Source organism: Lathyrus oleraceus, chromosome 6 (genome assembly GCF_024323335.1).
Source record: "Lathyrus oleraceus cultivar Zhongwan6 chromosome 6, CAAS_Psat_ZW6_1.0, whole genome shotgun sequence".
Classification (NCBI taxonomy): domain Eukaryota; kingdom Viridiplantae; phylum Streptophyta; class Magnoliopsida; order Fabales; family Fabaceae; genus Lathyrus; species Lathyrus oleraceus.
The window spans coordinates 60548932-60563419 of NC_066584.1; the positions used below are offsets into that span (position 1 = coordinate 60548932).

Below are 14488 nucleotides of genomic sequence, written 5' to 3' on the forward strand. Positions count from 1 at the left end.
AGTGGGCCTTTTAGCTTGAAGCCCACACAAGTGGTTCTATAAATAGAACCCTTGTGCAGAAGCATTGAGCGCGGTTGCATTATTTTCGTTTTCTCTCTCTCTCTCTCTCTCTCTCTCTCTCTCTCTCTCTCTCTCTCTCTCACTCAAAGCCTTCATTCGTACCAGCTAGCACTGAGATTGAAGGAATCCGTTTGTGTGGACTAAGTAGAGACGTTGTCATCGTTCAACGTTCGTGATCGCTCCGTGGATCTGCATCAAAGGTTTTGATCGTCACAAGAGATCTGCACCAAAGGTTTCAATCGTCACAAGAGGTAAATATTCTATCACTGATCATGACCATTCGTATGGATCTCTAAAAGAGAAAATTTTAATTTCTGCTGCGCTTTGGATCACAATTTTCCTTCAGACAGCATATGCTAAATTGTAGGTAGGTTAGTTTTTCTGTTTTAGCAGTTTTCTCAGGCTATTCTTCAGGAAGTCAACAGCTGAGCTAAAATCCAGGAAACTAACAACTAAGCTACAATTAATGAACCTAACAAATAGCCTATTTGTTAGTATCCTAATATGTGGAAATTAGGGTAACTTGTTCAACCTTTATTTTAAGAAATAAAAGTACAAGGCCAGCCAACTGTAATACTGTAACAGGGGATGTTCAAATCACTATTGAGACATCATGCTGATAACTGCGTAGGTACAACAGAAGTTAGTGCTATGGGTGATCTATGCTGAGTCTTTCTACCAGATGAACAGAACTGGGTGTTCTTTCATTCTATGGTAATACAGGAGCAGATGTAGTGACATCTGCAAATGTGTGCACATTAGTACTGGATGTTAATTGTATAGATATCTTTTTGTATTAGTAACAATGTTGGATCAGATGTCATGACGTGGAGTAGAACATCTGAACTCTGACTAAACCAGAATTTCATGGGTTTTTACCGTACCCGTTGTGGGTAATTTTCGCAGGTATCCTATAAGGATGGATCAAATTGGCATCCCTAGTTTCCCCCAAGATGTCGTGAAATGAGTGGAGAAACATATGTGAATTTCTCCATAGAAATGATCTAATTGGTTCCCTAAAACCCTAAACTAGTCTTTGGCCCATGCCTTCAAAGTAAGGATAGACAAATTGCATTTCCCAAGACGTCTCTCTCCTCTAAAGTTCAATAGAACGTCAATAAATTCTACATGTTCGTATGTTCTCTACCAATGGGATACTCGTTAATTCTCATGCTATAGGTGTTTTAGAAAGAAACATCTTTTTCCATTTTGGAACCGTAAAAGGGTGAGGAATGTGAGGTGCATTGGCAATGAAGATGATGGCGCCTCGAAAGGTGACCTTCACATTATGACTTTTAGGGGAATGTATTCTTAGGAGAAGGGACAAGTTATGCGCTTCATTAAAAAACCATGCAGCCGTAAGGGAAAATAGTGCCACCCCAATAATTAAATGATGTATTTGAAATAATTTATACAATCAATATAGACGATACCTTGCCTTAACTAATCCAACTGATAACATAACTAAACAAAACACATTGTTATGCCTAACAAAGTTAATGCATCCGCCTTGAAGGGGTGAAGATTCCTGCATTAGGATCCAAAATAAGTCACTGCCTTTTGGGTGGAAAGGATTCCTCCACGAGAATCCATCAAAAGTCATCGTCATTGGGCGAAAAGGATTTCTCCATGAGGATCCAACACAAGTCATTACCACTAGGACAACAAGGATTCCTCAATGAGGATATAACACAAGTCATTGCCACTAGGGTGGCGAGAATTCCTTCATGAGGATCAAGCATAATTCATTGTCACTTGGGCGACAAGTATTCCTCCACGAGGATCCAACATAAGTCATTGCCACTTAGACGACAAGGATTCCTTCATGAGGATCCAACATAAGTCATTTTAACTTGGATGACAAGGATTCCTCCACGAGGAGCCAACACAAGTCATTGTCACTTAGGCAACAAAGATTCCTCAACGAGGATATAACACAAGTTATTTCCACTTGGGCGCCCGAGAATCCTACTAGCAAGCCTTGAAAAGCTTTGAGGTCGTCCAGACCTAAGCTAAGTCTCTTAAAAGCGTCCTAGTAGAAGATGTCAGCTAAACTCTCTTGATCAATTATCACTCTCTTAATCTCCCCGTTATCTTATGTCACACTTATGACCATGTGATTGTTATAATGCGAAAACTTAATGTAAAATTAACTTCTATTTCCCTAAATAAATAAAGATACATGGGTAGGTTCTTGTATAGAATAGGTTGTTAAAAGATGAATTAAATTATGAACAAACTCAACTATGAAAACAAACTTATCTAACTTATATGTTAAGTAAATTGATTTTGATAAGCTCTAAGTTGTACCTAACTATGCTAACTTGTATTAACTATGCTAACTACTCTCTAATATTTCTATTTTTAAAAGTGTTAATTGTCACAAAAAATATCACAAAAAATATCATGACAACACGACATAATAATACTTCATTCTGCAACTAAGTTGTTTTCTGACCAAATATCAGTTTGACAAGTCAATTAGAATTCATGAGAAAAACTTCCGTGATAAATAACATTGGTGACATGAAAATAATTTATCAATGTATTTTCTCACCTACCTTTTTTATTGTCAAATAAATGAAATCAACACTCTCCTATGATACACACATAACAGATTAAAAAAGAAACAAAGAAACTATAATTTAAGTAGTGCAAGGATGCACTTTGGTATTTTATTTATAAATTTCGAGAACCAAAGTATAAATAAGTGATATGTGCTTCATTTTTTTTTTGCTTAATATTTTGTAAGCATGTGATATATAATTTATGATAAAACATACAAAACAACACTTGATTTGACATAAACAAAACCTAACACATAGATTTGTTCTACACACAAAACATGTTTCTCATCGATTCTTCAATATTTCTCTAGCTCTTGTTTGTAGAATTCCAAATCTCTTCCAATTCTCTAGCAAAATCTTTCTGTCTTCCAACAACAATAGTTATATGATCTTTATCATCAATAACTCTAAGCTCTGCACTTGGAATCATTTTCACTACATCATAGCTACACTCAATAGGAATAACCTCATCATTTTTGCCATGAAATATAGTAACTTTGCAATTTCGATTTTCATTCACTGTTTCCAAATATGTTCCAAGTTTTGCAGCTGTTCCACATATAATATTGTGTAGTGTATGCCAAGCTGCATTATGGGTGTGACTAAAGAATCCTTCAAGCAAGAAAGTCCTTACCCTATTCAAAGAAAATTATTTAATACAAAACTTTGGGTTAGTTTAAAATTCTACATCATTTTAATAAAATTATAACATATATTTTGAAATGAATCACATTTATGGCCAACAATACTTGAATAAATTAAGAGGAAAAATTAATGCAACCATTAAATATATCTGACTTCATCCACTATACTCAGTTTCTGACACATTTGACTTATGCTCACAAAATGGGAGGGTGCAAAAATATTTAATTTTTTGTCAGTAAATTAGAATAAATTTTAAATGTCATTTATAATATTAGTTCACCTAACTATACTATAGGAGTACTATTTTAAAATAACATAAAGTTTAAATGATGACATAAAAGAAACTTGAGGTGCCTTTTTCTTTAAAACGAACTTGAGAAAGACGTGACTTGTGAGTTGGGAATTAAAGATTGAAGTTTGATAGCATCATTACATAAAAAAAAATTCAGCCAATGCCATCTTGTGATTTAATATGGTGTGGAGTCTGTCACCAACTCACAACTATTTTTCCGAGAGTTTTATATTTATTGCTCCACCCGAATTTAAAGTGAAAATTGAGTCAACAAATATAAAATTTCAATAGTAGTAAATAGTTAGATAGATTTTATGATCACATGCATTGTTTCTATATTTGTATATATGTCTTATTTAAAAAAACAAAATAAATAAGAGACGCGCGTGCGTGAATTTACCTGTTACGAGTGATGAGTCTGGTGAGAAATATCCACAAACGATGATTCTTACAAATGAGGAAACAGATCATCCTAGTTATATGTTCATACCAACACACGAGCGACGCTCCAAACGCCATCGGTGGCCAAACGCGCCTCGGCGCGATTTGTCTCATCACATATTGCGTCGCTTGCGCTTCACCCTTAGGTACAGGATAGTAGGGCTGTAACATCACAACATTAATAAAAAAGTTAACATAAGATAACAATAAATTGAACATTAAATAAACATCAACATCAAATGGAGGCAAATTAATGATTCTACTTACTGGGGCAAGCAAAGTTATGGACTTGACATATTGAGGATATTTAGCTGCAAGTGCTAGGGCTAAAATTGATCCCAACGAATGGGCCACTATGTGGAAAGATTCAACTTTATGGGCCTCCAAAACAGATTTCTCTATCATATCTAAATGTTCCCTTAATGTGTAGAGTGATTCACTTGGCTTAGGACTCTTCCCAAAACCTAGCAAATCAACTGCAAATAACCTATACTTTGAGTTTGCTTCACTTGAAAAATTTGGGAACAATGTTTCTGTCCAAAATAGGGATGATGATATGAATCCATGTATAAACAACACATCTTCTCTCGACTCACCTGATCATAACACAAAGTCATTGCATCGTTAAACAATCAGGGTTTATGTTCTGTTATCGTGCTGCAGTCGAAAAACTGTCAACTAACTCACAGTTTTTCGACTGCAACACCTTTAATATAAAACAACATGTACTATATCATAATGTAATGTAAGATTTTACCTGAGGTTGGAAATTGAGACTTAACATAGAGAGTGGTTTTACTAGAAGGTTGAATCCAAGAGCAGCATTCTTTACAATCACAATCTGACCATCTAGGTATTTGATTATGAACATCATGTTTTCCAATTTTACCTTGAAGCATTTCAACGATAGTAGTATTCACTGTAAAGCTAGAACAACGTGAGTTTCCTCTCTTAGATTGAGCAAGAATAGGATCTTCCAATTTCAATCTTTTAAGTTCATTCATGGTTAGCCTCGAAACCTCAGAAACCAGCGAAGGACGAGAATAAAGCGTGTCGGATATATCCTCTAACATTAACTTAGTCGAACTAAGCGAAACGATTTTCGATTCACCTCCTTGTTCAGAAACCAAGATTTTTCCACCACTTGTTATTGCTTCCTTAGCCGAAGAAGAACAATAACACGGTCTAAACTCGGAGTCGAATAGCATGTCGACCGATTTAAAGAGAAAACATAGAAGAAAATCAACTAGGTCAAGGAAGCAAAAGACTAGGAAACTTATTGCTTCGTTGATGAACCTTGCACTCATTGTTAAGATGATCCTACTTTTTCCCATTACACTAGTCATTTGCATGTTTGAGAGAAAAAATTTATGGATGGACTATGGTGACGGTTTAAAAGCGTTGTTAAATAAATAGAAGAATGTTGAGAAGAAAGTGTTGGTAAAAGTTGCAAAATGAAAAAGAAACATAAAATGAGGATGTTTGGGAAAAACTGTGTTTAAGGTTAAAAGAGTAGGGTAGGGGTAGTGGCAATGGTAATGGTGGTGGTGGTGATGAAAGCGTGTGGTGTTGGGTTTCTTAAATTGAAAGATTAACACAAAAAAAGAGAGGAAGAGAAAAGAAAGAGAGAGAACACAGTTAAATGGAAGTTATTGAATGTTTCATTTAACAGCATTTGTTGGCCAAGAAGAAATGAAAGTAGTTGGTGGTTGAACCTCTCTAAAGAAAGAAATCAAGATAATTTATTTGTATTGAGAGTGTAAACAAATGATCTCATATATATATATATAAAGAAAATTTTTAAGTATGATTTTCTAAATTCTATGAAGCAAGTCACATTCTTGCCCATACGAAATTATCGCCACTATTTTCCATCTTTCTTCATCTGTCTTAGTTTACAGCTCATCACATTCACCCTGCCACATTAATTAATAAGTGTGCAACATTTTTGTAGAAAGAAATATTAATAAATTAGTATATTATGAAAAAAAAATACAAGAAAAATGTTTGTTATATGATATTGATCTCGAATCATAATAAGTTTATTTTAAGTTTTGTTTATGGAGATTCTGTATAGGCGGATTAAAGTTTAAGTAAAGGTGATAAAACAGATTTGATCGTTCGGACATTTCTATTTTTGTTTGCACGTAATTTTTTTGAGGTAGATTAAGATTTTAGTCTTGCACTTTCTAATATGTCTTTCCCGTCCACCTCGTTTTTTTCCCGGTTTTTGCATGCGCGACTTTAACGTAGATTTTGTAATTTTTAGACATAAGAGATCAGAGATGCAGTGCCTGCTGGTCCGTCATATTTTTTTTGCTGTGCAGATCAAGATTTTAAGTTTGCATGCTCAACTATGTTCGTCCTGCCCCGTTTTTTGTGAAAAGAATTTAAACAGGAAGAGCATGCTCTTTTGTCACTCATAGGTTTAAGTATAGCAAATCAAATAAAGATCATATTTTATCGTATTTTAAACGTGACAAAGATTTCAAAAAACTGTTTTTAATCACAATTTAAACGGGTCAAACTTTTAATCTTATATCCTCAAAGACGGCCACGCCATGAATGAAGAGCTTGCCGTTATTCTTGAACATTATCCTCTATTTCTTTTATAACCTTTTAATATATGTAAATAGGTTAATTAATCATGCAATTTATTTAGGAAAAGAGTTATGAAACATTCGTAATGGTCTGATTAATGAGTGTCCTACCGTCCTTAGGATGATTTTTCTTATTTGAGCTAACTAGTAATTAAACCTTGTTGAATTGAATGCAAACTGTATCTGCCACATGAGCTCCATGCCTAGTATAGGCACCACACACCAATTTACCACCGTTTTCAATCGTGGTTTATCAATGACAATGTTTTCAAGACTCTGTCCGACTTAGTTGCGGGAAATTAATGTACCCAAGAATAATCATGTCCCACATAACTACATTTTTTTCTTTCTTTTGTTTACGTGGAATGTAAAGTTCAAAAATAAAATGAAATTCTATTGGATATATTATTATTTATTCATAATGAAGAGTGCTTGCAACTCATTCTTTTAATACATGTCAACATATATTTTTTATAAATATAATAGTAATAGATATAGTCTGATTTTATTTTATTAGCAAGGAATATATTAATGAAGTACAAGGGATATCCTGTCCATCAAACAAATCGGATGACAATTAGTTTCTAAAAAGTTAAGACAAAAGATTAATGCTCCGGTCAAATAAATTATAATAATTAAAACCTTTAAATTTTATTATTTATGTATTTTAAAATTTATTATTTTTTTTCCTTCACCCTGTAGTGGGAAATTCATGATCATCAAGTTATGGATAAGTTAGACATCAAATAAAAAGACTCGTCACCGCGCTTTTATTGTTTCCAAGGGAAAAGAGAAAAATACGAACAAAACTAAAAAATAAGAAGTTTTCAAATCAAAATTAATAAAATGTCAGAGATTACAGGTAAGGGGGTTGGTTACACATAGGGAATGTGTTAACACGCAAAGTGTCTTAAGTACTCCTAGGGAGCCATTTTTTTTGTGTGCATATGTATTTTGTACAAAAAATGATGTTTACAAACAAATAGAGTGAGAGAATGAGAAAAGAATTCATTAATTATATTTTTGTGTTTGACAAGACATTCGGACTTGTGCATATGTACCAACATGAAAATGAGGGATCAAAACCTCGTAGTTCGTGATACAAATTTCAAAGTGGATGCATTGCTTTTAACAAAATTAAGTTTGAAAGGCACAAAGGCCTGAAAATGGTTCGAAAGAGTTAGTTCCTTTTTTGACTTTTGAAAGTTTAGGTCAAGTATAGTTAAGTCTATTTACAAGTTTGTTTAAGAAAAGAAGTTTGAAAATGCAATGACATAAGGCCAAAGTTTCTAGTTTGCAAAGTGGTCAAAATTTAGAAAATAACAAGTTCAAACAAAGAAGTTTTTAAAAGGAGGGGGAGATTTTGAAATTAAAGAAATGGGGAGGAGATGAAGAGACTAATCCTATGCACAAAATTAAAAGTTAAGAGTTGAAAAGATTTGACCGATGGGTAGCAATCCAATAGGCAAGAATGCCATATAGAAAACCCAAATTCCCTTGGATATTAGAATCAAGCAACAAACAATGCATACAATATTAACTTGAAGAGCAAGACATCAAATAAAGATAGTCACATCCAAGCTTTAGCCACTCCATGATTTTCTTCAAATTTGCCCATGTAACAGATGAATTCCACAAGTCACAAGTTCAGAATAACAATTTCACAATGATCATGTTGCAAATGAACTCAAAGGAATCTTGAATGATGTATCAGATGAAGTTTCAAATTGCAATCACTTAGTTTCACAAAAGTTGGCATTGTCCAAGTCTTTTAGCATAAGGAGGTTGCCTAAATTCTAAGTCCAATTTATCCAAGATCAAGTCAACAGTCCACACAAAATTTTTTTAGGGTTTTTGTTCTTATTATGTACATTAATGGTCCAAGACCACATAAACAAACAAAATATACACAAGCAAGATATATCACACAATATGGTCCAAATGGACAAAGGGAAAATGACATTAACATAAACAATTAGAATGGTATGAATAATGACAAATGAATAGAATTTGAAAATTAAAGTGCATTAAAGTAAAGGACTTATGTAGCGGTAAATTCATGATCATCAAGCTATGGATAAGCTAAACATCAAATAACAAGAGTCACCACCGCGCTTTTATTGTTTTGAAGGGAAAAGGGAAAAAGTACGAACAAAACCCAAAAGTAAGAAGTTTTCAAATCAAAACTAATAAAATTCCAGAGATTACAGGTAAGGGGGTTGGTTACACAGAGGGAAGCTGTTAGCACCCAAAGTGTCCTAGGTACTTCTAGGGAGCCCTTTTTGTGTGCATATGTATTTGGTACAAAAATAATGTTTACAAACAAATAGAATGGGGGATGAGAAAAGAATTCATTAATTATATTTTTGTGTTTGACAATACCTTCGGACTAGTGCCTACGTACCAACATAAAAGTGAGGGATCAAAACCTCGTAGTTCGTGATACAAATTTCAAAGTGGATGCATTGCTTTTAACAAAATTAAGTTTGAAAGACACAAAGGCCTAAAAATGGTTTCAATGAGTTAGTTCTTTTTGGCTTTTCTGAAAGTTTAAGTCAAGTATAATTAAGTTTATTTATAAATTTGATTTAAGAAAAGAAGTTTGAAAATCCAATTGCATAAGGTCAAAGTTTCAATCTTTTTACAAAGTGGTCAAAGTTTAGAACAAAATAAGTTCAATCAAAGAAGATTTTAAAAAGGGAAGGAGAGATTTTGAAATTTAAGAAATGGGGAGAAGATGAAGAGACTAAACCTATGCACAAAATTAAAAGTTAAGAGTTGAAAAGATCTGACCAATGGGTAGCAATCCAATAGACAAGAATGTCAATAGAAACCCAGATTCCCTTGGACATTTAGAATCAAGCAACACACAAATGCACAATTATATTATCTTGAAGAGCAAGACATCAAATTAAGACAGCCACATCCAAGCTTAGCCACTCCATGATCTTCTTCAAATTAGCCCATGTAACAGATGATTTACATAAGTCACATGTTCAAAATAACAGTTTCACAAGGATCATGTTGCAGATGAACTCAAAGGGATCTTGAATGATGTATCAGATGAAGTTTCAAATTGTAAGCCATTGGTTTCACAGAAAGTTGGAATTGGCCAAGTCCTTTAGCATATAAATGTTGCCTAAATTCTAAGTCCATTTGTCCAAGATCAAGTCAACAGTCCACACAAAAGATTTTTAGGATTTTTGTTGTTATTATGTACATTAATGGTAAAAGACCACACAAACAAGTAAAGTATACACAAACAAGATATATCACACAATATGGTCCAAGTGGACAAAGTAAAAATTGCATTAATATAAACAATTAGAATGATATGAATAATGGAAAATGAATAAAGACTAAAATTAAATGATATTAAAGTAAATGACTTGAAATTAAAAGTTAGTTGTTAATGAGTTATAAGTTAGTATTATTTTGCTTTTGCTTTTCATTTTTAAGTCATTCTTTGGAGAACACTAAACTCACTTATCACAAGCATGGATCCTTGAGCCAAGACATCTTCCAAAGGAAGGAAAAAAGGTCAAGTTTCCACACAATACCATGAAAGAGGGGAGACTTACAATCTCACTAACTAGAACGCTATGCCTTTTGTGTCATAAATTTAGCGTTATGTTAAGCAATCGTAATTGGACTTATGTAGAAGTCACAACTATTTGAGGTCGAGCAATAAAATTTTGGTGTTAATGCATGTTAGAGATATAGTATAATAGACTATGCTCATGAAACATGCCACACACAAAAAGAATATGCAAAAGAGGTGGCCTAATCTCATTCATACCTATGTTGATTTTTCAATCAACTAGCCTTATGACTTTGAGATATCATAGGCCAAATGAGATGAATGCATAAAGAATGGGAATGAGATGAAGAGGGAAGGAAATGGATCAAAACTCAAATTGGTCAAAGTAGGACTTTTACCAAATTAATATCATCCATTCATTTTGGGATATGGAATGTACATTCCATCAATCCCCTAAATCCAATAATATTAACTTGACAAAGTCAAATCAACCTTGACCAAGGCCCAACAACAAGAGTTAAACTCAAACAAGTCATCACAATTGGTCAACACAATTAATTGGCATTTATTCAAATTAAAAAGACTAAAATAATACATTTAAATTAAATATGGTTTGTCAAATTCCTAAAACCTCATCAAAACACCAAAGAAATGGCCATGAGATTTATCATAGGTCAAACAAGGTCAAAGGACCTTGGAGAAAAAAATTCAGAATTTTTAAAGATTTAAAAGTATTTTTAAACAATTAAAAATAATCACAAAATCAATTAAATCGTGAAAAATATTAATAATGATCCAAAATATAATTTTAATTCAAAATATGAAAGAGGAAATTATTTGAAATTTTTTGGTGAAACACTCATATTTTTTGGATCAATATTAAAATTAATATGAATTAATGAAAATAAAAGGATTAAAATGAAAATCAGAAAATAGCAAAAAACGTGGACCACTTGATCTCCCTCATTAATTGAGGTGGCAGATCATGTGGTCCTCAACGCGCATTCCACAATGGACACTAGTCAGTGCACCGTAGGGATGGTATGCAAAACCAAGGCACGAGATTAAAACATTTGAAAAGGATCCTGTGGTCTGGAGAGATGCCAACACATCGCAGGATCTGTAACTCCGGTCTTCTTCTCCGGTGGACCTCACCGGACTGGTCCACCTTCAACCATCACCAAAAAAAGAGAGGACATTATCTGAAAGAAAAAATGGCGGAGAGCACGAATCTGGCCTCAATTTTAACTAACTCCACATATATAGAAAGATATGAGGAGTTGAATTTTGAGGTGTGTCAACCGAGTTGCTTCAACTTGACCTTTAAGCAACTCAATCTTCTTGCCTACATTGGTAGGACTTCAGACAACCAAAGATCCAAGAGAACTGAGTAGAATTAAGTGAGAATCGAAGAGATGAAATTTTCTTAAAATTACCTTCAATGCTATACAATTCTTGATGTTGCTTGCTTCAAACACGATCTGATCACACTTGAGAAGCTAATAGGAAGTGATTGGAGGGTCGCAAGGCTATGGATCATGGAGTTCTTGAATCTCCAACAATTGAGATTCAAACTCAAATTTCAAATTGAAATTTCTCAGATTTTGCTTTAGAATGAGAGGGTTTCAATGGGGGGCAAAGCTGGCGCGTAAAGTGTTGAAATTCTGGTATCAGATATGAGATGTCGAAGGTAATGTCATGACACTAATATCTGAGTTACACAAACAGAAGAAATATATAGAATGGTAATGCAAAAGACACAAGCAATTGTTAACCCAGTTCAGTGCAACTCACCTACGTCTGGGGGCTACCAAGCCAGGAAGGAAATTCACTAAAATAGAATCAGTTCAAAGACTCTCCGTACACTTCAACAAGTTACACTCTTTCTCACCTAATCTCTACCCGTGCAATTTCTACCTAAGCACTCTTAGATATGAGAACCCACTCACTTCCCTACAATCACACCTGTGATGTTAAACAACAATCCCTTGAGAAATGAAAACACTTTTCAATAACACACTCTTGATTTTACTTCACAGTTTCAATCAAGAAGACACACACTTGATCTTGCTTCACAACTTTGATCAAGTAGACACACACTTGATATTGCTTCACAACTTTGATCAAGTAGACACACACTCTTGCTTAACAACTTTAGAGTGACAAATTACAACCACAAATCAGTCCAATTCAATCATCAAAAGATGACTTGAATGGCTTACAAGTCTCACGACTAAACAAGACATAAACCCTAGCTCTCTCTATATATTTCGCTCAGTATTGGTTGCGTTCCAAATCAGGTTTTCAAGGTCCCTTTTTATAGAAGCTTTCAGTTGGGCTTGGACATCTTGAAAACCCTAAATCTATTTTCCAATTAAATCTTTTCATAACAGCTGGTTAGATCTCCTTAGAAAATAAGTAAATCAGGTTGTAATCCATGATTGAATGCGCTTGCAAATCAGATCTTCAATCATACATAGATTGCCATTAATTGCGCAATCACAAAACACCAGACATTCACACTGAATGTTCTGTGTACAGGATTTCATGACATCGGGTCTGACATCCTGGAACAATCCTGCATAATTCCATAATTCCTTTTATAATTTCCAGCAGGTACAAGCACATCAGATGTCATGACATCGTGTATGACATCCTGATACAATCCTGCATAATTATGTTTTACATTTCAACTCAAGCAGGTACACATTATCAGAAGCCATGACATTGTGTATGACATTCTGAAACAATCCTGCATGATCATGTTCTTGAACTCCAGCAGGTACAAATTATCAGAAGCCATGACATTGTGTATGACATTCTGAAACAATCCTGCATGATCATGTTCTTGAACTCCAGCAGGTACATAGGATATCTTATGTTAAGACGTCACACATAACATCTTGTGAACACTCTTTGTTTTACCAAAATTGTTGCCAACACTTAGAACCAACAAACTCCCCCTTTGGAAAATTTTGGCTAAAACATATATCTGTCCTTTTTGTTCACAAGAAAACTATCAGCAATTAAACAACAGTTTAAACAGAAGCAGAAGCAACACAATTACTAGGTATAGCTACTAATAATACACACGTGCACAAGGGTACTTCTCCTCCCCCTAAATTTGTGCAATAGAAACAGAATTACTAGTTATGGATGCAACTAGTAAGACACACAAATGCACAAGGGTACTCCTTCTCCCCCTAAATTTGTGCACACAACAAACATCTTCCATGAAAATAACAGCTCCTGTAACCACAACACCTGTAACAGTCAGAACAACATTCTGACATCTGCTTCAACATCAACACCTGTGCACCACATCAGACATCCCCTTTGACATATGTAAACAGAACAGCATTCTGTTTTACAGCAATCACATCTTCTTCAATAATAGTTATCCATCTGTTCAGCTACATACATCTCCTCACAGCTCCACAACTCACAACTTTAACTGCTTCCACATCTACACTTCTCCCCCTTTTTAGTCAAAATTGACCAAAGGTGACCAATTAGACAAAATAAATGTCAATTAGCCTAGCAGAGAATGTTAGATCATATGTTATAACATTAAAAATGTTAAAACATAATAGTTAGGAAGTACAAATCATCATCATCATACACAACTGTGATAACTGAGATAATGAACAAATTCATGGAACTCATTAAGAGCCCAAAATATTACAAACAGGCATCAATAAGGACTGCCACAAATTACACATTTAAACAAAAAGAAACAAATTCTTCAGAATCAAAACATTAGGGGGAACAACTTCCATAACATCACCAACAACAGCCACACCAAGCACAGTCTTCACCACAGCACACCTCACATAGTCTTCAACTTCAGTCTTCAACACAAAGGGGGGGGGGGAACCATCAATCAGAGGAAGAAGTACCACCCTCACCTTTAGAGCCTTCAGAGCTTTCAGAGCTGCCACTGGATTGAGCTTTTGACCTCTCTCTTGAGGTATTGGCATCTGAATCTTCACTAGCCTTCTCCATTTCTTCCTTTTCTAGGCTCCTAATAAGAACTTCCAAAGCTTCTTTTCTTGCCTTGGCTACCCTTATACCATTATCCAGTTCCTTGCAGGTATATTTTAATTGATCAATTAAACTCCCTTGAGATTCAGGCTCCTTTCTGGCAGATGTCATGACAACATCATTGACATGAATTCCCTCAAACAGCTTATAATGAATGGATAAAGAGGGTTTTCTTCTGCTTGGAATGTCACTTGTATTGAGTATGTCAGGTTGTTGACTCAAGAAAATACCACAAATAATGGATGGGAAGGCAATGGGCAACTTCACAGCATTTGTGGAGGCATGTCTGATAATTTGT

At 34.4% G+C, this 14488-nt stretch overlaps 1 protein-coding gene across 1 annotated transcript; it reads right to left on the reverse strand.

The window, feature by feature from the left end:
• Positions 1-2699: 2699 nt before the first annotated feature.
• On the reverse strand, positions 2700-5736 carry LOC127097250 (probable lysophospholipase BODYGUARD 3). Its single transcript, XM_051035750.1, has 4 exons — positions 4763-5736; positions 4273-4601; positions 3965-4167; positions 2700-3262 (listed from the first exon to the last, which is right to left on the reverse strand). The coding sequence occupies exons 1-4, from the start codon at positions 5355-5357 to the stop codon at positions 2935-2937; spliced, it is 1455 nt and encodes a 484-aa protein (XP_050891707.1). The 5' UTR covers positions 5358-5736; the 3' UTR covers positions 2700-2934.
• Positions 5737-14488: the final 8752 nt, after the last annotated feature.

Excerpts from the sequence above, each read along its gene's own strand:
- LOC127097250 (XM_051035750.1), bottom strand. The coding sequence starts at position 5,357 with ATGCAAATGACTAGTGTAATGGGAAAAAGTAGGATCATCTTAACAATG. Across the intron at positions 4,168-4,272 it reads CCATAACTTTGCTTGCCCCA|CCCTACTATCCTGTACCTAA; the intron begins GTAAGTAGAATC and ends GTGATGTTACAG. Across the intron at positions 3,263-3,964 it reads AGACTCATCACTCGTAACAG|GGTAAGGACTTTCTTGCTTG; the intron begins GTAAATTCACGC and ends TTCTTTGAATAG.